Here is a 25,302-nt window from a genome sequence, read left to right as displayed (position 1 = left end):
AAGTTAGTGAGAAATGCCTATGTAAGGAGAAAGCAAATAGAGGAGTTAAATAACACACTTTACACATACTTCCTAGCACACATGATCCCCATGAAGAGTCAAACTGGTTGGCAATTGGAACACATGAATTACCGCCCAATTCCACATAATTCCTGTCTTGGGGGACCTTAGGTAAATCAGTTTACCACTTCCAACCTGAGTATCCTCATCTGTTTACAGGTGAGAGCACAGAAACTACCTCTGTGAGCTATTAGGTAGATTACCCAAAATGAAGCGTGCCCGGCACAACCTAGGACACAAAATATGTGAATGTGGTTGTGTATTTAACGGTGGTTCGTTTTCTAAAACTGTCAGCTGCGCTCTTTTTCTAAGTAGTAATATGCATGGGTTTTGAGAAAGCCAATGTGAGACCTGGCCTATCCTGATGCAGCCTATGCCGTCTTCTTTGTTTTTAATTTTTCTTAATGTTTATTTATTTTCGAGACAGAGGGAGACAGAGCGCGCGTGGGGGAGGGGCAGAGAGAGAAGGAGACACAGAATCCGAAACAGGCTCCGGGCTCCGAGCTGTCAGCACAGAGCCCGACGCGGGGCTCGAACCCAGGAACCGTGAGATCATAACCTGAGCCTAAGTCGGATGCTCAACCGACTGAGCCACCCAGGCGCCCCAACCTACACTGTCTTCTTACTGGTCTGACAGAAAGATGCAGTTGCACGTGGCTTTTGCACAAAGTCCCACATCCTCGCATGGCAAAGGGAGTAAAGCAGTTTATAAAGCGCACATAGATCTGCTGCTCCCATCCCCTCAGGCCTGCACCTCTCTTTCCGCTTTGTTCGGTCTTCCTCACCCACCTGAAATGTATGCTATCTTGATGTACTGTGGGTTATTTTAAAAATCATCTTAAATTCTCCTTGGTAAAAAGAAATAAATTGCAGGATTATTAGTAGGTTAAAAAAAGGAGCGGGGTATGCCTCTATGTTTCTTGAGGAATACTGGGTAAAATCCAAGTGATGGAGAGTGCTAAGGTTTGGGATTATCAGTAAAAGTCTCTACTTGGCCCTTATATTTGTTCAACAGTATCAGCCTTCCTTCTTCCCCCTGTACTGGGAGAATTGAGAAAGGTCAAACTGGGGTCCAGCTGGGTGCTAAAAGGCAACTCGTCGTATAGGTGAGAGGTAATCATATTAAACATTCACCGAAGGCCATGAGCAATGCTTCATGAAGACAAGATACAGGCCTATCAGTGCCGACAGGAAACTGATGTGGACTTGGCTTGTCTCATCCCTTTGATTGATGGGACCTCAGCAAAATGCTTTTTTCTTTCACCCATGCAGCTGTTACCCAAACATGGATATAGGACAAATCAAGACTCCAAAGAACACAATGGAATTGCAGTAAAACCTTAGATGGCAGAACAACCTGTTCTGTCAGTGTTGTTCAAGACAAGCAAACATTTCTGATAAATTTTAACTTGATAAACGAGGCATGTCTTGCAATACGAGTAGTACGTGATGGCAAATGTCACATGATCACAACTGAGCCAATGGTTCTTGAAATTCTTTGATATGCAAGTGCTTTGGATTACAAGCATGTTTCAGGAACAAATTATGCTCACAAACCAAGGTTTTACTATATTTACATATCCTGTGACTCCCTTAAATATACACTGTAATTAACCCTTTTTTGTTGTACACGCTGACGGTGTCAGACATCAGGGGTGTTTGGCAACTCTGGGAGTTCTAGAATCCACCAGTTAAACTTGAACTGAAACAGTTTTAGAAACTACTAATGTTAGGCTTGAGACTATCCTGGAAGGTATTTTACCATGGGCCAATATAGTCACCAATCTGCTTAACTGCTCGATTATTTAAGACTCCACCTAAAGTAACATCATTTATGCAAGCACCCAACATGGATGCCACTTACCAGTATCAGCAACTTTTTAAAAGCCTTTTTACATGTAAGATAAAACAGTATAGGAAGGTCTAGAGAAGAAACTCAGATTTACAATTCAATTTGCTTATCTGTTCCCCCAAAATGCATTCTTTGGGAAATTTATATATTATTTTGCAAAGCATGGAGGTATCCATAAGCAAGATTTTGTTGTTTTTCATTCACTAGTATGTGTTTTAGCTGGAAACCCAGAAGTGTAAGAGAACATGTTTTCCTTTAAAAAGTAAAATTAAACTACTCTTGAAGAGCCACTGCATACACCAACTGAGAAAAACTCTGTATTTCATGGGCAATTCAAAGCATATTCAAGTTGCAAAGTAGACTGAGCCAGCCAGGATATCCTTGTGATAAACATTTATAGTTCCTCTGCATACTTGTAGAAAAAAAGCTTCCATGAATAAACAAATTCCCCAATTGTAATGCTATAAATGGAACGACCATTTTGCTTTGAGCAAGAGATATTGACAAAAAACCAATCAGAACATATAAACATATTTCATATATAGCATTTAATATATAAATATGCCTGCTTTAAAGCAAAGAAGCAAAAAAAGAAATCCGCAACCCCTTAGGATAGCTTAAACTACCAAAACAAACAAGTGTCAAGATCTTGACATTAAACATGACAGACTCAGCTTCTTGGCTGCATCTGTTCCCAAGACCAGGGTCCCTATAACATTATTTACAAAATTTAAGTCATGAAGTAATTATTTATCTCAAGTGTAGGCAGAGGACATCAAAGAAGAACAGGAACTGTTGGCAGATATCAAATGTTTATCTCTTCTTAAATTATCATAAACCAATATATGAATAATCTACATACGTCAAAAGTGAGCACCATCTTGGCAACAGTTTCCCCTTTTTAAAAAATTTTTTTAAATATTTATTTATTTTGAGACAGAGAGAGAGAGACACAGCATGAGTGGGGAGTGGTAGAGAGAGAGGAGAGAATCCCAGGCAGGCTCCACACTGTCAGCACAGAGCCCAATGTGGGGCTCGAACTCACAAAACCATGAGATCATGACCTGAGGTGAAATCAAGAGTTGGATGCTTAACCAACTGAGCCACCCAGGCGCCCTTCCCTTCTCTTTAACAATAAGTGTATCTTATCTGCATGGACAGTCTGTCTTGTCTATCATTTTATTGCATTAAATGCTTTTATGTCCCTTCCTTCACTTAAGGCTCAAACCAAGCTTGACAAATGGTGCACAGGTATGATCCCTCTCACGAATGAGGAAACTGAAAGTTTCTGAAGTTGGTTGTCCTAGGTCACACAGTTTAAGCGACAGACATAGACTTAAGGTCTGACCATTTCTTCCTCCCAGTTCCATTCCTGGGGTCATCCTGTCTCTCAAGACAAAAAGCATGAGGAGAACCCAAAAGAGAATTGTAATCTATAACTTCCTGACAGTGCTACGTTGTCGGCTAGAGCTCCCCACGGGTAAATTCAGATATCCATGAAAGGGAAATGGCTCTAGGGCAGCGTGCCCCAAAGTGATGTGGCAGATCCAAGGGTCAGCCCCAGATGGGGGCTTGTTAACATACTCATTCCTGAGCTCCTACTTACTCTGAATCTCTGGATCTCAGGAATGTGCATTAAAACGAGCACCCTCCAATATAATTCTTATGCATACTGAAGTTTGAGAACCATTGCTCTAGTATGTGTACTCCAGAGAACCACAGAGGAAAACAATGATGGGTTTACAGAAATACAGAGACTCTAACAGATGTGACAAGAGTCAGCCTGACTAGACTACGAGCTCCATAAGAGCAGGATAGTCTGTCTTGTCCATCATTTTATTTCCAGCATTTCTAACAATACCTGTCACACAGAAGATGTTAAGTAGATAGCTGTTGAATGTAGTTATACATCCTGTGACTAGATGCTTTGTTGGGGGGGGGGGGAGGGCGGAGGGGTTGTTTTGTTTTCCGGAAGTGCCTAGCACATGGCAAATGCCCAATGAATAACGGTTCATTAGAATCATTAAGATAGGAGTGTTCAGCATGTGCTCATCACATGCCAAAGCTGGTGATAAATGCTTTTGGTGCATCAACTCATGTAATGCTCACAACCACCCTGTGAAGGAAGTGGCCAACTTACAACTGCCATTTTATGAAGAAAACTGAAGCTCTGAGAGAGGCAGTAACTTCCCTGAGATGATAAGTAACAAAAATAGAACTCCAACCCTTATCTACCCGACCAGAGCCCATGCATTATGCCGCCTCTCTCCTGATGTGAGCTTCCATAAATGGGCACAAGCCCATCTTTTTGATACCAGACTAAACATTACAACACATTTCTCTAATTTGTCTATCCTACCAGCTCCTTGGGCAGTACAAATTCTAGGGATTGTTGAAATCAAGAGAAAGGTTATGGTCACACACTGGGCTGAAACAAAACCCTATTACTCCCATCCTTGTTCTTGCCAACTCATTCTACTGGATTTCAGTCAACACGTTAATTATTCCCCCTCCATGGTTCTGTTGAGTGTCCTAGAGCAGTGATTCTCCAACTTCAGTGTGTATGAGAAGCAAACAGGAGGGTGCTTGTTTTCAGGCACCTTCCTGAGCCCCAGAGCAAGCTTGATAGCATTACTTATAAAGACAGACAAACAAACGCTATGGAAGGACACTTGAAAATGGTCAGATTTTTAGTTTTATAGTCTCCTAATGCTTTATCAAACCAAAAGGAGTTTGTTTGACCAACAGCCAGCTAGAATGAAGCATGTTCAACAGTAATTCCGCAGTCATTCACCAAGCACACAAATACTGTGGGTATCTCAATATCAAACAACACAAAGGAAGAAACATCCTTCATGTCCACATTTCCAGATGCTGAGCACACAGACCCAGGCTGCCTCACCTCTCTGTGACATTTCCTCTACACCTGGCTACACACTCTTCCTAATGCCCCTCTGTCCATAGGCTCAGCACCCACCCCCAAGCTCTAGGACTGACCCGGGCTCAAGGCAAGGGAGCCTGAGGAGCCCCAGAGCAGCAGCTAAACAGTTTGGTCAGGTTCCGGCTGATCCCACACTGACCTTGGCCATCTCCTTCACCAGGCCTGGGTTCTGTTGCCGGGAGAATGTGCATTGAGACGAGTTTTGTTTTTCAAAGTCTGCATTCTTCTCTCTCTCAGCCACCCCAGCAGCTCTGCAGCCAAACTTCCAGTTTTTTAGTAGCTTGGATCTGAAACCATGTCCTCATCCACTGTATTCCCTTATGCTCTCCGCTACATCAGTGACTGACGGATGCCCTGTCAAGGCTTGGTCTTGCCTCATACTCCACACACTGCTGCTCAACACAGAGGGGATATCCTTTTCTAGTATGTCCAAAGACTCAACAACCTACGTCTTTGGACATATGAGAAAAGGATATCCCCTGACTCCCCGTAGCCCTGTGGGCACATAGCTTGGCACGGGCAGGATCTCAGCCACAGCTTTCCCCTTAGCCAGGTGCCCCTGTTCCTGGCTCACCTCCACAGCTTTACTAGGTGGCCCAGCTGGCAGCCTGTGTCCATTCAGCCCTCAGAGAGTTCCTTCTCCATTTAGGTCTCCACGGGTCCTTAGCTCACACTGACACACCCAAGACTGAACTTGGCCAACAGTTCATACATCCTGCCTGCCTTCCTCTTTGTATTTATTGCTCGGTTTAGGACCGTTCTCTGTAATCACACGGCCATGTGAGCATTAGCTCCAGCTCTAGCTATGTGTTAATTCTAGAGTTTTTGTTCTGGCCCCATAGGTCCCCTTAAGCCTCCTAGACCTAGCCATCTCAATATAGCCCAAGCCTTAGCGGATACAAACAGGACCCTAAAGTGACCCATGTAAAGGGTTCAGTTCTCTTTAACTCATTTACTACCCCTTTAAGTATGGCCCTTTTTACTAATTGGATGATCCAAATGTGTCCAGCAGCCTCATGAACATACAAAAAACACGAACCTTTGGTGTTGATCATGTAAATAATAGCACAGTTTATTAAGTATTTCCTAAATGCCCAGCAGTAGACTCAGCCCTTTTCACACAGGATGAAAGAAAGAAAGTATATTATCATCCCCATGCTAGAGATGCTCAATTACCAGAGCAGTGGCCAGAATTCAAACCCAGATCTGAGCTTAACTGTACATTATGGAAAGCTTTTAAACTGCACATTATGGGGAACTATAACCACTGTTTTTTGGTTTTTTTTTTTTTTTTAAACTATAACATGATGAACTTTATATTCACTTACTACCTTTTTGAAAGTAAAATTAGGGAATGATACACATTAAATAGATGCATTTATTACAATACACCTACTTAGAAACATTATATGAAAAAATGTTCACTTCATAATTTAAAAAGATAAATCTTAAAGACTCAGTAGTCTGATTGATGGGATTTCTGTTAGAAGGACCTGAAAATTCTCAATAAGCCATAATTAAAGAATAAACAGTAGCATATCCAAAATTAATATGCCATACTATACCTGAAAAAGCTAAGTTTAAATCTGAAATGTTGAGCTACTACTATTTGATACAAATTAAGGGGGAAAAATCTGACATTATTGAGTAAATAGAAAATTATGGTTTTGTTTATGCACCCCCTCTCCCCCCCAAATAACTCTGTCTAGTTTCAACAAATTGGATCACCTGTATACATTCTGGCTGATTTCTAAATTCATATATTTTTTTTTTCTGTATGGCAAAAGAAGAACATGCATAATTAACTTTCTCTCCTTTCCCCCCAATTCTTTGGCTAATAAAACAACAGGCAGCTAGCTCTATACACGTAAACATACACATGCTCTTTCCTTTTAGTCTTTCAAGAAAGCTAGTGCTTTTGCCAGATTGCATCCTTACCATATGTAGACACATCTTTTTACCTAATTAAAGCTAAGCCATCACTGCCAAAGCAGATGACTGAATGCTCCCCTGATAATTGAGTGTGCTCACTGCAAAGAATATAAAAAAGCACAGAAATGACTTTTCAGCAGAATTTTGTTTTTTAATAGCACAGTGGGCACACTAAAATCATTCAGCAAATGGCATACTATACTGGATGCTAAAAATAAATGAACTGAAGTTCCTGTTTTCAAGATCTCTCCCTTCAGACTCAGCTACATTAAAAATACACAAAGAAGCTTTTAAGGGAACTTATGTTCCTACTGTTTATTCATAATTTCTCCCAGAGACCCATTTCTTCTCCCAGAGTGGAAATTTTCTCTATTTCCTTATATTAATATCCCACTGATAAGATACCTCCAAGGAATATTAGATCTTAACCGGTTAACGATTGTGGCTGTTTAACTTTATGAGATAAAATTTTTTCTGTAATAAAATTCACTTTTAGGTGTACAATGTGATGAGTTTTGACATACGTATACAGCCAAGTAACAACCACCAAAATCATACCAAATGTTTCCATCACCCCACCCCTCCCCTGCAGGTTCCCAGGTTCCTCTTTACGGCCAACTCACTTTCCCCCATTTCCTGACCCCTGATTGGTTTATCACTATACTTTTGCTTTTTCTAAAAGTTCATTCAAATAGAATCATAAATAAGTAATATTATTTCTAGCTTATTTCAATTCGTATAATGCTTTTGAAAGAATTGTCCACATTGTTTCTTGTGCCAGGAATTCATTCCTTTTTTTTTTTTTTTTTTTTTTCCAACGTTTATTTATTTTTGGGACAGAGAGAGACAGAGCATGAACGGGGGAGGGGCAGAGAGAGAGGGAGACACAGAATCGGAAACAGGCTCCAGGCTCTGAGCCATCAGCCCAGAGCCCGACGCGGGGCTCGAACTCACGGACCGCGAGATCGTGACCTGGCTGAAGTCGAACGCTTAACCGACTGCGCCACCCAGGCGCCCCAGGAATTCATTCCTTTTTATAGGTAAGTAGTAACACATCATATGGCTATATAACAATTATTTATCAATTCACCAGGTAATAGACGTTTGGTTCTTTATAAGGTGTTGTTGTTGTTATTGTTAGTAAAGCTAACATTCAAGTACAACCATTCAAGTACATGCTTTTGGGTGAGCATATGTTCTTATAGGTCATACAGTAAATGCATGCTTAACTTTATATAAAATTTTTATATTGTATTCTGGCGCCTATTCCTGAACAGATCTGCTTCAATTTCTCAGTTAAAAGAAAAAAAAAAAAAAAAAACATCCACCCATAACAATTAAAGTTATTGATACCACTGAATAATACAAACCACTGACAGAAGAATTGATTATAAATATCGAGCACTCATTATGGGTGTGTGCTGCAAGATATGGGAAATAGAGCTCAGTCTGATGAGAGAACCGTTACACGATTTCAAAATAAGTATGCTTACCTGTTGTGAAACCTAAAAAGTATTTTAGAGTCCTGCTATTCAGAGTGGGGGTCCAGGGACCTGTAGTGTTGGCATCATCTGGGAACTTGGCAGAAATAGAGAATCGCAGCCCCACACCCTTGATCCACTGAATCGAATCTGCAAGACCCTCAGGTGATCTGTGTTTGAGAAGTACTAATGGAAAAGGTCAGAGGAAAGAGAAATTATACCCCACTGAGAAGGTCAGGGATTCACAAAAAGGGTTTCTGAGAGGAACTGGAAGCTCATTCTAAGTTCCTTACTATTTCCTTTAAGTCTTTTAGACATGATCTTTTAAATTTTCCAACCAACAGAACTTCCTCTGAGAAAACTAGTCAGATTCTCTCTGAAAGTAAGTGGCTTTGAGAAAAATGTCCCTCACATTCTAGGGAATATTTGCGGTTGCCTTGTAAATTCCCTACACATTTTCAGTCCCATACTGTTTCCAGTCTTAGCCTTCCACTTCCTACCACGATCACTACGATACTACTGGCATTTCTGACAGCAAATATACACGACTCCTCTCATTATATCTACAGGACACACATTTCATTCTGCATCGCCTAAAACGGTCAACTGAATCACCACCCCAACCTTTACAACAGCATCTCCACTTACTGTTATTCACAACTTGAACCCCAAAAGAGACAGCCAGGATTTAGAACAATCGAAAAACTTGCCCAAGGGGACCTCACTCACAAGGAGCAGAGTTGGTAGCGCAGAACATTTTAATGTGGACTTTTCCCCGGCACAATTCCAGTCTCATGCGGGGTGCACAGTAATGGCCCACTAGTCTTTGTTTTGTTCCAATCCTCTCCGGCCTCCATGGTGTTCAACTTCGGAACCACCTCCTTCAGGTGGCACTCACTGGCCTGGGTCTCACCTCTCTGCTTACGTGTCTTGGCCTCTTCCCCTTTGGCACACCATTTATGGGCGTTCCCAAGCTCTTATCTTAATGCTGCTTCCAAAACCCACGTGCTCGTTACTTCTCAGCTTCTAGCAACGGTCTCTAATCTCCCTTCTCTTTAAACCAGCCCACCTGCTGTACCTCATGTAAAATCCTTACAGCCCAGCTCTCACTCTGTCACCCCGCCCTACAGGAAAACTTTCAGTGGCTTCCCATTGTCTGTCAAATAAACATAAAATCACTTAGCCTGGCATTTAAGACTTTTATAATTTGGTCCTTCCACCTTCTCATCTTCCTCTTCATGCAGTTTATTCTTTGCAGGCAGCAGCCTAATTAGGCATTAAGGTTGCCTGCGTGGCAATCAGACCCCTTGGGTTTGAGTCTCAGCTCTACATATCTGGCTAACCATAGGAGCCTGAGAAGTTGCTTAACCTCTTTACATCTCAGTGTCCTCAGCTGTAAAATGGGAATAATACCACCTAATAGAGCTACTGTAAGTAGTAAATATAAAGCACTCAAGTAAAAGTCTGGCACATGGGAAAGACGCTCCCAACCTTGTTCTAATGCTCCATTTAAAACTAATGAAATATCAGCTACCAAGCCCTTACTAAAAAAATGAACTTTGTGACAATCTGGCAAAGACCCTAAAGAACTAGTGACATTGTACTAATAATAGCCTCAAAAGGTTAAGCTTCATTACTATGCAAGCTGTTTCTGCACATTCATTTCAATATTTCAAAGCAGATAGGAAGACTTATTCATCTCCTTCTGAATAAAAAATGAAAGGCATTCAAGACAGTAGTAATTCATTAGCAAAACTCATGCTTGAATGAGACCCTATTTCTGGCTACAGAAGCTATACCTTTTTATGCTTGTCATAATAAAACTGCTCTTGAGTTTTAGCAAAAACAAACAATGCAGACTTGGAACCAGCATATCAAATTTATGTCTTGAAGCAAGAAATAAAATCAATAACTCTGCAAATAATTTGAATTGACAAATAGCTGTCTCTGACGCTGTTATACTGTTGAGAAGGATTCAGAAGGAAATACAGTACCAGGGCCAATCAGCAATGTCTAACAAGGTAAGGATGAAGAGCTGAGTATCTGTCAGCCCTAGAGGATGGGGGCAGAAATGAAACGCTGCAGCAGATGGCAATTTTAAAAATAGCTTATATTCTGAACATTTACATAATAGAACTGTTTAAAATATTCTACAGATGCAATTATTTTAATCCTCAAAACTACCCTTTGAGAAAGGTACTATTGTCATCCCTATCACACAAATGATGACCCGAAAGCACAGAGAAATTCTAACGACCTCAAGAATACCCAGGCAGTAAGGGGCAGAGCTGAATTTGAACGCAGGCACACACCAGAATCCATTATGCTATAAAGACTCAAAAATATTTCCAGGTGATGCCAAGAGATGTAAAGATTGGCGGGAAAGACAGTTCTACAAATACCCAAGATGATTACAGCTCGGATTCCATTAAATTAAGATATATCTGGAAATAAGAAACCTGAAGATCCAGCCTTATGTCCAGGCTAAGTTTGTGGTACTCAATAGTTTTGCAAGCCCAGTGGCCCAGGACACTGGGGAAGGGCTTTGAAGCCACTCATGAATAATCTCGGTGTGAACAAAGAGCTCAAGAGAGTCCCAAGGACCAAATCCCAAAAGCATTGCAAATGACCAAATTTGCCAGGACCACTAAAGCGTTATGTGCTCAGTCAGCGGGTGTCCTTCACAAAACTGTTTTCAAACAAAACAGTAACGTAACAAATTTACTAGTGGAATAACTGCTTTCTGATGAACCTTAACAAATCGGAAATACTATACAGATGCATGGGGCTATACAGAAACATGGAGATAATTCCTGATGGACGTTTGAGCTCCCAAGCTTTCTCAGAATAAATTTATGAAGTGAGTCTTAAATTTGTACATGGGTTCAGGAATGGTAAGGAGAATATGCATAAAAATTATATTAAGATACTTTAATAAAATTATTATTAATTGTAGCATTTAAGGACAGAGAGGGAACTAGAGTTCATTCTATTGAGAAAACAAGGCCCAGAGAGGGCAAGCATCTTGCCCATGGTTACACAGCTTAACAGCAGTTTCTATAATACATGTGCTGCATGTAATGTCCTAGTTTTAACTTCAGCATTTTATTACTCTCTAACTTCCATACTGATTTAGAACAGTCCCAAACAAGACAAATTCACACTGAGAATAAAAATAATATTTAAGAAGTGCCTGGCTGGCTCAGTCAGAAGAGCATGAGACTACTGAGCTTGGGGACATGAGTTTGAACTCCACATTGGGTGTAGAGATTACTTAAATAAACTTTAAAATAGTAATTATATATATTTAGCATTATTATTATTACTTCCATAGCTTAACTTTGGGATGTGCTGACCAGTCACTGGTTACTGTAATAGTCTCATGGGCCCTCTGGCCACATGTTGAACTAATAAGAGATAAATTAACAGACAGCTGTACATAAAGAAGGAGAGGGTGGGGCGCCTGGGTGGCTCAGTCAGTTAAGCGTCTGACTTTGGCTCAGGTCATGATGTCACGACTTGGGGTTTCAAGTCCCACATCAGGCTCACTGCTGTCAGCCTGTCAGCACAGAGCCAGCTTCAGATCCTCTGTCCCCCTCTCTCTGCCCCTCCCCTGCTTGTGCTCTCCCCAAAAAATAAATATTTTTTAAAAAATAATTAAAAAATAAAGTCACCTGCTAGAGGTGGCAACATTGTATACGAACACTTCAAATGTTCACACTCACATCTAAGAAGTCTGAGACAGTGGCTTACCTCCACTATTAGGAATCTGTTTTGCAAAGGCTCTCTACTCCTGAACGTGAAGGACGTAGTACGGGTACGGGTTCCAGAGGCCCGGGAGTCCGTCTGCAAAATTGTTGGAGCCTCTCTGCTAGGAATAATCCAAAACAAAGAGTTGTGCTGCTTCTTCACTTGCAAGTGCTGAAAGAAAACACAAAGACAGCATGCTTCTTAAGAATAGGCTTAACTGCCCAAGGAAATCTTCAAGCTGTCAAAAAATCCTTAATGAACACATCTGGTAAACTCACTTCGGACCCTTCCCAAAATGCTTTACAGGATGATGAAATTCCCAAGAAGCAAAACAAAAAACCCAAGAGCAAAACCAGCAGCCTATGTGACATTACTATAGTTCATGACTGGTTATCCACAGGATCTGGCTCAGTGTCCTTGAAAAAAAAAAATAACACATCCAGCTTAATTAATCCAAAACAACCTGGTAATGAAAGAACCATCTGTCTTATTTTTCAGCTTCTCTCCACACATACACACAGCTTTATTGTTAAATGCAGAGGTGAGGGAGGTGAGAGACGAGCTTACTCGGAAAATTCTCTGAGGAGGAAGGGAAGGGAGACGGGAGAATGAGGAGGTCAAGACGAATTAAAATGTCTAGAAGAACGTGAGGGGAAAGGAAGCATGGAGAAATTTGTGTGAAGAGCAACTAGTTTAAGAATGTGCTGTGGGCTACTTTCTCAAAAAAAAATTGAAAAAAAATCTCAAACTCCTCTTGCTACAGCTTTTCTTACACAAGACTAACCCTGATACAAAAACAAAACCAAGATTGCATGCTGTGCACTTGTGTTAGTAGAAAATATGTTATTTTAAAAAAATTCTTAGGAAACAAATTAAAAACAAAACAAAAATAAAAATATGGCAAATACTTTATTTCAGAAGCCACTATGAACTCTAACGTCCTGCAATAAGGAAATATTTGTGCTTAACTATTATGAAAATCACATAATAACATAAAAAATATTTAGATTCCACCAAGAAGGAAAACATTTAAGTGCACTTAATTAGCATTAAGCATTAAGAACACTAAGATTATTTCTATGTGTGTGTGACCCATTACCAAAAGACACTGGAGAAAAATGAAATCCACTGATGTGCTGAGTTGTGGATTACAGGGAATTTTTTTCTTTGAAAATGAAAATTTATAGACAAAAAAAATGCTAATTTTCACTTTTGAAATGTCAAGTAGTTGATGCATTTGGAAGTTAGAAGAAAGGCAAAGTAGTGCTCTTTAGCAGCTATTATAATGGAAGTCTCTACCATGAAACGGAATTTTGAGCCTAAGGAAATTATGGATAATTATACATTTGTGCCCCAGAGTCATTCTCCTTAAATGCAAATAAAGTGCAGCTCCTGGGTTGCTATCATCTTCTACCCAGTAGTACTTATCAGCAGCTGAAGTAAAAGAGCAATCACAATTTTAAAGTTGGAAAGATCCTTTAAAATTATCTACTCTGAAGAGTTGGTAAAGAAACCCCAAACAGTACCACACCAGGAACAGCTGGAGGGATGGGGACTTAGTTACACCTGGAGGAGCTTAAATCAAGGGAGGAAACAAGATGGCCCATTCTCATGTTTGAATGACCTTCATGAAGAAAAGGCATTAAGTTGGTTTGAAGGCTGGGGAGTGGGGTGGGGGTGGGGGGGGCAAGTTGTTAAGCCAAAGCCAGTGAATGCAATATTCAAGAAGTTAGTTCTGAGCTCAGTAGGAGGGAACTTCCAAATATTTGGGCTGCCTAAAGATAATACAGGTTGACTGATTGGATAACGAAGTCACTTGTTACTGAAGGTATTTTGTCCTAAGAACCACTTGGGATACATTTGGACAGTAGTGCTTAACCAACTTGAATGTCCACTGGTATCACGTGAACACCTTGTTAAACTATAGATGATGATTCAGTAGGTCTGGGGTGGGGCCTGAGAATCTGCATCTGAAGCAACCTGCCAGGTGAGGCAAAGGGTCAAGACCGTGGGTCTTGAGTGTCAAGGATATAACTTGATTACACGCATTAGAATGTTATTTAAACCTGTGTCCCCCAAAGCACACAGAGTCTTCTAACCATATGACTTCAAAAGTATTCTCCAGTCTTGATCTGGGGGCAGATGACTATAAATAAATAGGTTAAGTGGTAATTAGCAGGACTTTGTGAGTCCACACATCCAAAATTTTACAAAGTTTGTATCTTGGTATCTTGCAGTGACTGCCGCAATCATACTTTTGAGAGCAACTAATTTTGCACAATTCTAAAGAAGAGATGTTTTACTTCCATTTAAAAAAAGTAAGGGGTGCCTGGGTGGCTCATTCGGTTAAGTGTCTGACTCTTGACTTCGGCTCAGGTCGTGCATGATCTCAAGTCCCAAGTCGGGCCCCGCACTGACAGCACAGAGCCTTGTTGGGATTCTCTCTCTCCCTCAAATAAAACAAACAAACGAATGATGCTCATGCCCCAAGTTTGGCAACTACTTGAAACCGAGTAACTGTGTTGTGATTGATGAATGACTGACTGAACAGACACTCAGCATTCAAAAATGCAGTTACTTATTATTTCTACTTATGATTCTACAGTTAACAGAGAAATAGAATGGAGAAAACATGGCTACAAAATTTTTCCCAGTGACCTGTTATAAAATTGTGTGTCTCCAAAGGTGGGGAGGAGGTAAGTCTCCCAAGGCTACAATTTGTGGTCTTCTTTTTCAACGTAGGGCTTTATATTATTTACCTGGCCCTGAATTTCACCTCTCTGCTATCCATCAGAGTCGTAAAAATTCCTTCAGTGTTTTGCAAGTCCCCGTTTCTAGCTCTGCTCCCTGACTTATCTAATAAAACTGGACCTGAATCAGTTCAAAATCCTATGTGATGTCTTTCCTGGAGAAATATGCTAATATCTGAACACACAGACTTTCCTCAAACTTTAAAGCGTTCTCACATTTCTCTCCCATAGTAAATAAACCAAGAACTGAGAGGAAACCCATTTCCTGCCCTTCTTCTGACTCTGAAAGTCCCCCTTCCAAAGGGTTTGCTGTTTTAGTTTGCTTAAACGTTGTTTCTGATTTATGAAAATCAGATTTATGAAATCTGATTTATGAAAGCCCTTTTTTTCCAAACTGCTTATTTACTTTTCAGTTAATTCTGAATGAACTTAGCTTATTCTGTCCCTTGGGAAGTATCATCTGTTTGTTCATTCCTCCTTTGCTATTTTTAAAAGAAAAAAAGTGAATTACCTTGAGGGTAAGCAATCAAATGAACATACCTAAAATCGAAATTTAAGTGTTGGAAATTCTTCTGTTCTCCACAGCACATAAAAATCTGTGCTTATATTATTATCCATCAGAGGATTCTCTAAAGCCAAGTTACAAACACGATGCAAATCTTAATTTGGGGTACTTTATAATATTATTACAAATAAACCAATGCATGTGATTTTTTTATGTAATTTTTTTTATGAAATCATATAATCCTAGATTTACTTCCTAATACCAGTAGGTTTAATCCTTTTGGCAAAGTGAGTCAAATTTATTTCCTGATAAAATTAACTCTGAAAGTTTCTACCTTCTACAGTAAGTGTTGAAGTGATCAATAAAAAATTTCTCAATGCCTATTCTATACCAGACATTGTTCAAGGAACTAAAGATAAAGTAGTGAAGGGGGAAAAAAAAGAAGTTTACAATCCAGGAGAGAGGCAGGTATTAGCAAGAAGTTCACAGCTAATTATTAAGTTACAATATTGGTATGGCTAAAAACTGACCCAGCTAGGGAAAGACAGGGAGCTTCTTCGAAGAATTTGGGGGAAATTCTCAGAGAACTCCACTCAAGAGTTAACCAGATGAAATAGGGTGAAAATGAAAAACATTCCAGGTGGAGGAAACGGCATTTGCTAAGATTCTGAGGTGAGAAGGAAAGCTTCACACAGAAGAACTGAAGCCGCCGATGGGAGTAATGATGAAAACAGTTAATAGCTAGTCTTGGCGGTGTGCCTACCCGCCCGCAGGAACTCACAGATCGCACACAGCACTGGCATGGGCGCCGTTACTCTAACTCTGCACATAAGGACATAAGGATCTCTGCACAGAAAGGCTTAGAGAAGTCAACTTGTCCAAAGTCTCAAAGCAGGAAGGTGGCGAGCCAGAGTTTGGTGGGACTCTGCTGCCTGGGTCCTTATTCTGTACCTGAGAGCCATCAGAGCTCCCCAGGAACAGGTCAACATGGAACTTTCCTCCTGTTCATGCATGTGCATGTGGGTTCCACTTTTTATTCACATGCACGCACACACATTCATAAACATTATATAGGATGTGACCTTGTTTTAAGTAATGCTTAACATTTACATGACAATTATATAATATTCTGAAATTTGCATTTGTCACTGTACTTTGAGGTCCATCCATATCGATGTGATGCAGAAAGGTCTAGTTCATTCTTTTTAAGTTCTGTAGAATATTCTATCAACCAAATGCATCACCAAGTTATCAATTCCCTACTAGCGGACATTTAGGTTGCTCTCAGAGAATTGCCTATATAAATGTTATTTTGGAGCCAAAGCTCTTTTGTTTTTCAATCTAGATAATAGATAATTCAATAAAATAATAATAATCTAGATAATTCAATAAAATAGTTTACTGAGACAGTGAATCTTACAAATGGCTAGAAATACTTTAAAATTGAAATTTCCCTTTTAAATGGGGTTTTCTCTAAAAACATAAATCTTTGATAATTCAAGTCAGGTAAAAATAACTAAATAATTAAAATACTATGACTCTCAAAAGGGGAAGTTAATAGTATTTTAACGTTTATTTTATTTTTTTTTAACGTTTATTTTTTATTTTATTTTTGAGACAGAGAGACACAGAGCATGAACGGGGGAGGGGCAGAGAGAGAGGGAGACACAGAATCGGAAGCAGGCTCCAGGCTCTGAGCCATCAGCCCAGAGCCCGACACGGGGCTCGAACTCACGAACCGCGAGATCATGACCTGAGCTGAAGTCGGACACCCAACCGACTGAGCCACCCAGGCGCCCCTTAAATGAGAAAATAAATTTCCAGTTAAGTCGAACCTATACTAATCCTGTTGCAAACAGAACATACTGAAGAGAAAGTAGATGCAGAAGACAGTCTGTATCTTACAACCACTTTCGCCTCCTGGCCACACCACCCTGGACAGAAAAATCAGAGCGTTTGAGCAAGCAGATAAACAAAACAAATATTTCTCTGGAATGCCTTGTTCTGTGCTCTGGCCAGAAAATGATCCAAGGCACAACCACACAGAAAGATAAACAATTTTTTCTTTAGAATCAAGGGATTGGCAAGTGCCCACTATGTGTCAGAGTTAATGTTTGATAAAACAGACAATTAAGCAAAGCAATAAAATGATCGTGAAGTGGTCAGACCTATAAACAGTGTGACCAAAAACAATGATCTATTTACATTAATGGAACTTTTTGTTCAAGGACACTGTAACAAGTTTTATTTTGAAGTGTAAACTGAGGTCAAGTTCACAAATACGTGAAGACCCATCTATTGGTTTCCTCCAACTTTAGTGTCATTTTCTATACAGAAGAATTCTGAGAAAAACCTCAAAAGGCAAATGTTTCAAAATACGGATAACTTCACTATGGGCTGCATTCTTCACACTGTAAGATGACCTAGTCCAGAAAAGGCAAAACAGAATTTGAAGAAGAGCATTTCTCTTCAGAGGGAAAGGGACGAGCAGTCTCTTGGCTGATTTCCAAAGAAGTGTACGTGGTCCCCAAGTCAGTAAATAGAAAAAAAAAAAAAAATCTAGGTTTCCAATGAAAGAAGTAACTCTGTCATACTGAGGCCACAATGGAGTCAGACCGTGTGGCCCCATTTTCACACAACTAGCCAAATGTTTCAGCATGTTCCACAGACAAGCCAAGGAGATTTCACTTCTAGATCCCGGACTCTAGTCCAAGAAATCCTTCTGGGCTTAGGGAAATCCTTCCAGGCTACAGGATGCAGCCATGAACCCAACTGAAATTTATCCTACCAGTAGTTCAATAAAATCACTGTTCAAGATGGACCAGTTTCATCATTCATTAATCCATCTGTCCGTCCATCCATCTGGCACAGATATTTATTACTCATTTATCCCATGGCACAAGGTCGCAGAGCATAAGGAGTATCTGAACCAAGACAGCGAATCTATATAGTCACACATTTAAACATAGACAATTAAACATACCAAACATAACCTTCTGCCTCATTCTAACCTCTTAACTACAGATTCGAGGTGCACATTTTATTATTTTTATTGCATAATATGCATACTGTACTGAATACATGATTCGCCTAAAACCACATTTTTTTTTTGCATTCCCCCTCAGAGGGCAGAACAGAAATAGAAATATATATAGATAGATAGATAGATAGATAGATAGATAGATAGATAGATAGATAGTAAAAACAGCAGGAACTAGCAGTTGAAAGAGACTTAGCATGAGAATAAGGAATGACAAATAGATCAGAAACCAAAAGTAGGATCACTTAAACTTTTGAAACTTCCCCGTGTCTGTGATTTTTAAAAATGTCCTGAAGATTTCCCCATAGTTAGTAGCAGTAAGTAATGGCTTCTGGACAGAAAGTAAGGGGCACATGCTATGGACATACGACATTAAGGGACAGAGTCTGTGCTAAGAGCATTTAAGTCAAAAGCCACCAGCGAAACCCTAGGTCCCAAAGCAAGGACACAAAAGAGCCCAGAGCACAGGAAGTGGCCTGAGTCTGTGGTGTCTCCCTGGGGATTTCACAACAGTACAATCCTTGTGGCTCCCCACACCAGACACTCAGCCCAGAATAAAAAACAGATAAGTTGTAAGGCGGACTAAAACTAATCCTTTGCTAAAGAAAGTGCTCTGTTATCTAATATGTTCTGCATAGTTCCTGATTACTTACTAAAGTCTAATTGTTGGGCTGCATTTCGATCTGAGGGCTTATTTTCTCAGATGAGAATTGGTCTTTGATAGGCCTCTGTACAGCAAGATGAAACCTTTATTTTCAGCATGCCATACTAAAATAGAGTATGGCATTTAAAGAATAATGTTTGGTTTGTTTTTTTTTTTTTCCTATCAAAGATGATTTGGACCAGAGGAACTGGAGAAACCAGATGGAGGATGTGGCCCCAGTCTGGATGCAGGAGGATAGGTAGGACCCCTCAGCAGAGACCCAAAAGGCTGATACGCAAGGCTTTCGTCTGAGGCATGTCAGGATACCAAACTGGCTCGTTCTGAAAACACTAGCGAAGAAATCAGGAAAAAGCCATATAACAGTAACAAAACCTCTGTCTTCCTACAGGGCACATCACAGGTGTGGAGCAACCAGGAGTGAGACAGAGCATCCTGGAAGCCCATCCAGACAGGAGCAGCTTGGACAGTGTGTAGGCAGGGCAACGGCCAGGTGCACCCTTGGGGGGGGATGCAAAGAGGAGGGGTCAGGGCACCAGGCCCACCGCAAACCCTCTGTATTTGTTTCCCAGAGCTGCAAGAACAAAGTTCCACCGACAGGGTGGCTTCCAACAAGAAAGGTTTATTGTCTCATAGTTGTGGAGGCTAGAAGACCAAGATCAAGGTGTAGGGCCATGCTCCCTCTGAAAGCTGAAGGGAAGAATCCTTCCTTGCTTCTTTCTAGCTTCCTGAGGATTGCTCACACTCCTTGGCATTCCTTGGCTTATATGCGCATCGCTCCAATACAACATCTTCACATGGTATTACCCCTGTGTCTCTGTCCTCACAAGGATGCTTCTTATAAGGACGGAAGTCCTACTGGAAAAATAGCCCACCCTATCCCAGCATGACTTCATCTTAACTAACTGCATCTGAAATGACCCTATTTCCAAATGAGGTCACAACCTGAGGTACTGGATAGGAGGGATAGGAGGACTTCAACTTGTCTTTTTTGAGGGACACAATTCAACCCATAACATTCTTCTTGAAATGCCCAGGCCACGCCCTCAGCCAGAAGGACTAAACGCTCTAGAGCCATTTAGAATACCTGATGTTAATTCACGTTAAAGAGAAACAGAAAAAAAAAAAAAATTACTCTATGGTGGTAAAAGTCAGAATAGTGGTTACATGTAAGGAGGGAAACAGTGACAGGAGGGGAGTCCATGGTGCACTCGTGAGGGCGAACAATGTTCTAGTTCTTCATCTTGAGGCAGGTTACAAGGTGTGCTCACTGGGAAGAAATGTAGCAAACTGCACGTACATGGTTGTGTACTCCTCTGTATGTCTGATACATTTCCACTAAAACTTTACCTTTTTTTAATGTTTACTTATTTATTTATTTATGAGAGAGAAAGAGCGTGCGTACTCAAGCACAAGCAGGGCAGGAGCAGAGAGAGAGGGACAGAGAGAATTCCAAGCAGGTTCTGGTACTATCAGCGTGAAGGCCGATGCAGGGATCAAATGCACAAACCATGAGATCATGACCTGAGCTGAAACCAAGAGTTGAGGCTTAACCGACTGAGCCACCCAGGCGCCCCTCCATGAAAACTTCACTTTAGGAAAACATTAGAGAGGGGCGCCTGGGTGGTTCAGTCAGTGAAGCATCCAACTTCACAGCTCAGAGCCTGGAGCCTGCTTCAGATTCTGTGTCTCCCTCTCTCACTGCCCTTCCCTGTTCATGCTCTGTCTCTGCCTCAAAAATAAATAAACATTAAGAAATTTTTTTTAATTAAACAAAAAAACATCAGAGAAGTTGGAGCTGTCCAAGAAATAGAGATCTTAACAACCTAAGTACAACCTCAGAGAGGGGCACTGTCTTGAGAAAAGCCAAAGCCAAGAGTTAGCCACTCACATCTGCTGTTCAGACACTCAACTGGCCAGTTTACCTGAGCTGTTTACCTCTTAGGAACTGGTGTGTAACCGGAAATGCTAAGGTAATTTACTTATAATGAGAAAAATGTGAAGGCCAAGGAATACGTATGTTTGAACTGGCAGATTGGCAACCTCCATAGGCAAATCCATGGATGATAATTAAAAAGCTGTTTGATAAGCAGGGACACATTATAAGTAATAAGGGTACTCCCTCCCCTCTACAGTGTTGGAAACATGCTAGGACACTTTTTGCTTTGCTCTCTGTTTTCCTACCCTCCTTGCAGACCTCTCCCACACATTCCATTTTCAGGCTAAGTATAGTTCAAGTGTTTTTTTCTTTCACATCTAATTCCTCTCTGGGAATTTTAAACACTTGTGGTTAGAGTGTTCTGGGTCCTGTCACTTAATCTCCAAGCAAGAGAAATTAACACCAAAGGACTGGATTAAAATAGTGGACACCACACAGACTTAGTAGAAAACATATTTTTGGAGTAAAAACAGAAGATTTTCTAGGATTAAATATAATTCAGACGGTGAACATTAAATGTTGCATAAGCTCCGAATAACATACTGATATATTCAAATCTGGATGATTGCTAAGAAAGGAGAGTGAAGAGGGGCGCCTGGGTGGCTCAGTCGGTTAAGCGGCCGACTTCAGCTCAGGTCACGATCTCGCCGTCTGTGAGTTCGAGCCCCGCGTCGGGCTCTGTGCTGACAGCTCAGAGCCTGGAGCCTGTTTCAGATTCTGTGTCTCCCTCTTTCTGACCCTCCCCCGTTCATGCTCTGTCTACTCTCTGTCTCAAAAATAAATAAACGTTAAAAAAAAAATTTTTTTTTAAATAAAAAAAATAAAAAAAAAAAAAAAAGAAAGGAGAGTGAAGACAAAACGTAATTGCAATGCAAACAAAGAAATGAAGAGCAAGTATTGATCAAAATTTTACATATAAATTATCAAGCATGTAATTATAGAAAATAAAGCTAGGAAGAGAAAGAAGCACTTGGCCTTCTATTGTGTAAAATGTATTAAGGGGGCACTGAACATTTCAAGGCTATGAATTTGTAGTGACCCTCTTGACTATTCTCCCAGGATGTCTCCGCCCCATTGAAACCCATCCCTATTCTCAAATTTCAATTACAATCCCACACTTCAGAAGTCTCAATAGATATTTAATAGCTCTATGTTGTTTTTTTTTTTTTAATTTTTTTTTTCAACGTTTATTTATTTTTGGGACAGAGAGAGACAGAGCATGAACGGGGGAGGGGCAGAGAGAGAGGGAGACACAGAATCGGAAACAGGCTCCAGGCTCTGAGCCATCAGCCCAGAGCCCGACGCGGGGCTCAAACTCACGGACCGCGAGATCGTGACCTGGCTGAAGTCGGACGCTTAACCGACTGCGCCACCCAGGCGCCCCAATAGCTCCATGTTTTAAATAGTTGGGCTATTAAAAATGAGAGCTCCAACATCAATTATACATTACCATTACTAATGTCTTCATCATTTTCTCATGAAAGCAGCAAATGGGAAAGACGTATTCCATGACAAATGCTAACAAGCCTAATGTTAGAAGCGATGTGAAGAATTGGGTTGTTATAAATTGTCCATATAGAGCTACATCCCCAAAGGCATAACCTCATGGGGAGATGTAAACATCATAAGCCATAGGCCTCTCAGTCTGATTGAGCTGATCCTGCATTCTCTCCTGTGACATCTCCTCAAATGCTTGATTTTAAACATTATGGGCTGAGAACACTAAATTTCGCACAGTTCTTAACCATTCTCAACACTGTTTTACACCTCAGTGGCTTTGATTTTGAACATTATTGGCTAAGAGCACTAAACTTTGCAGAGTTCTTAACCATTCTCAACATTGTTTTACGCCTCAGCGCCTTTGATCATTCCATTTGTGCTTTCTGGAATATTCTCTTCACCTTCCAACTTCCCCCCTCTCCAGAATAACTTCCAAGTTATGGAACCCTCTGTTGGTATTCTCTTCAAGGAGGACTTCACTTTCCACCTTCACTCTGCATTTGGATGACAATAGAGGAGAGTCTAGGAAAGAAAGCATATGTAAAACTGTCTGAAGAATAAAGATAACTATAACTATCATAATTTTAAACCATTTTTAAAAAAGCTAAAAGATGTTAAGATTTTTAATGTGCATCTGAATAGAGCAGTTTTTACTTCATAACCCTAGTTTTTTGTGAAAGACTCCTAGTGCCATTCAACCAATAGATTTTCATCCCAACTCTACCAAAAACCCATATGGGTGAATATGCACACACACATATATACTTCATCCCTTCGTGTGCCCTTGGGTCCCTACAGAATAAATAGCACAGCACCTGGCACATCCTAGGTGCCCAAACATTTGTTCCTGTTCACTGAAGAATAAAGAAATGCAACAACATGAGTATACTAATAAAGTCCAAAGTGAAGCCAGGTGCTAAGATGAAACAGACTGAAGGGAAAATTAGAGCTCCATGAAATCAACCAGAAAGACTCTCTGGAGAAAGTTAATTTGTAACTATCCAAGGAAGAATAGAGTTATAATCATAGCTATGGTAATAGTTGTAGCAATAATAATGGCAAGTAATACAGATTAAATGATATTTGGCAGAACCTATGCTGAACTATTTATATGTGTTTTCTTTTATTGTAATATCTGTGACGTGGCCATTATGTCGAGTTGATAGATAAGGAAAGTGATGCTCAAGGTAATAGGCAACTTATGCAGAGTCATGTAGTTAAAAGCCGTAAGGTTAGGGGCGCCTGGGTGGCTCAGTCGGTTAAGTGTCCGGCTTCGGCTCAGGTCATGATCTCGCGGTCCGTGGGTTCGAGCCCCGCGTCAGGCTCTGTGCTGACAGCTGAGAGCCTGGAGCCTGTTTCAGATTCTGTGTCTTCCTCTTTCTCTGACCCTCCCCTGTTCATGCTCTCTCTCTCTCTCTGTCTCAAAAATAAATAAACGTTGAAAAAAAAAAAAATTAAAAACCGTAAGGGTAGAAAATGAACACACCATCTGGTTTGGAATGGGCAGTGTGGAGTGAAAGGAGAAAAGCATTAAGTATCAACAGAACATCCTGAGCTAAAGCACCGGAAGCCTGCAGTAACACAGGTTCAAATGGGAGAGTAAAAGGAAAGGTAGCAACATGAGATGACAGAAAACTTCAAAGACCAGTTGGAGAAACTCTCTGGATTTTTGAGCAGAAAAAAATTTGTGTAATGAAAACCAGGCTTAAAGAATGTTCTATAAAAGGTACATGGGCAGGAATATTGGTGGTCATAGGTAGAGAGCTCAGGTAGAAGATTTTGTATAAGAATATGATTATATCATTTTATGGCCCTCTATATTTTCTTAATGTTTATTTATTTTTGAGAGAGAGAGACAGAGACAGAGCATGAGAGGGGAGGGGCAGAGAGAGATGGAGACACAGAATCTGAAGCAGGTTCCAGGCTCTGAGCTATCAGCACAGAGCCCAATGCAGAGCTGAAACTCTGGAATGGTGAGATCATGACCTGAGCCAAAGGCAGTCGGACGCTTAAGCAACTGAGCCACCCAGGTACCCCTTATTTCATGGCTTTCTAGACAAGTCAGTTGAGGAGGAAGAAGGAGCAGTTGGGGGAAGGGGGATGGCTTGGCGTGCACTCGGCACTTCAGAAACATTATTGTGTGTTTAACAGCTGCTTTTGGAAGGCCTAAGCCCAGCAGAAAAGCTGTTTGGTTTTCGCACGCCAAAGATGTACTTAAGTATAGAGGGCTGCTGTATTTGCTGAGCTAAGTCCTCCAGTTTTCAATTCATTGGCAGTAAATGCTATGAAAAGGACTTCGAGAGCTATTTTGGGTTGCATGAGACTCGTTCAGGAGATATCTGTAACGCCTGTGTCCTGCTTGTGAAAAGATGGAAGAAACTGCCAACGGGATCAAAAAAAAACAAAAACAAAAACAAAAACAAAAACAAAAAACCCTGGAATCATGTGGTAGACGCAACGGCAGGACCCAGTCTGAAGACTACATTGAAACCAAAGAAAGTGAAAACTCTATCTGGCAACAGGATAAAAAGCAACCAGATCAGTAAACTACACAAGGAATTTAAATGTCACAGTTCTGATGTTCACAGGCACCTCAAGTGCCTCCCCTGCTCAGTCTCCTTGTTATAGTAACCAGTCAGATGATGGCTCAGACACAGAGATGGCCTCTGGCTCTAAAAGAATGCCAGATTTTTCCTTCTCAGATCTCACACACTGGAAGAGCCAGAAAATACGTTGTGGGATTATCTTTAAAGGCCGTTTTGGGGAAGTCCTCATTGACACACATCTATTGAACCCTTGTCGCTTACTAAAAGAAACAAAGAGGGGCACCTGGGTGGCTCAGCCAGTTACGCTTGCTTTTGGCTCAGGTCATGATCTCACCCATTTGTGAG

General features: G+C 40.7%; 2 protein-coding genes across 12 annotated transcripts in view; one reads left to right on the top strand and one right to left on the bottom strand.

Annotated features, from left to right (window-relative positions):
* ST3GAL6 (ST3 beta-galactoside alpha-2,3-sialyltransferase 6) overlaps positions 1-25,302 on the bottom strand; it is an 85,917-nt gene that overhangs the window by 51,823 nt on the left and 8,792 nt on the right. For 8 of the 11 annotated variants that reach the window (XM_045501753.1, XM_045501759.1, XM_045501754.1 and 5 more), the window contains one exon: positions 12,020-12,187. The gene's annotated coding sequence lies outside the window, so the exon portion shown is untranslated. Of the gene's footprint in view, positions 1-5,427; positions 5,450-12,019; positions 12,188-12,294; positions 12,318-12,479; positions 12,694-25,302 lie in introns of those variants that run through there. The other 3 variants (XM_045501755.1, XM_045501756.1, XM_045501757.1) reach the window with 3 other exon arrangements.
* On the top strand, positions 1,210-25,302 carry LOC123610318 (SIN3-HDAC complex-associated factor-like). The gene is given in 6 exon segments (XM_045500972.1): positions 1,210-1,392; positions 1,871-1,958; positions 19,144-19,213; positions 19,364-19,445; positions 24,563-24,999; positions 25,001-25,302. Coding segments are annotated over 6 exon segments (1,161 nt in total). The 3' UTR covers position 25,302.

Source organism: Leopardus geoffroyi, chromosome C2 (genome assembly GCF_018350155.1).
Source record: "Leopardus geoffroyi isolate Oge1 chromosome C2, O.geoffroyi_Oge1_pat1.0, whole genome shotgun sequence".
Classification (NCBI taxonomy): domain Eukaryota; kingdom Metazoa; phylum Chordata; class Mammalia; order Carnivora; family Felidae; genus Leopardus; species Leopardus geoffroyi.
Note: the sequence above shows the minus strand (reverse complement) of the source record. Positions and strands in the feature narration are given on the sequence as shown.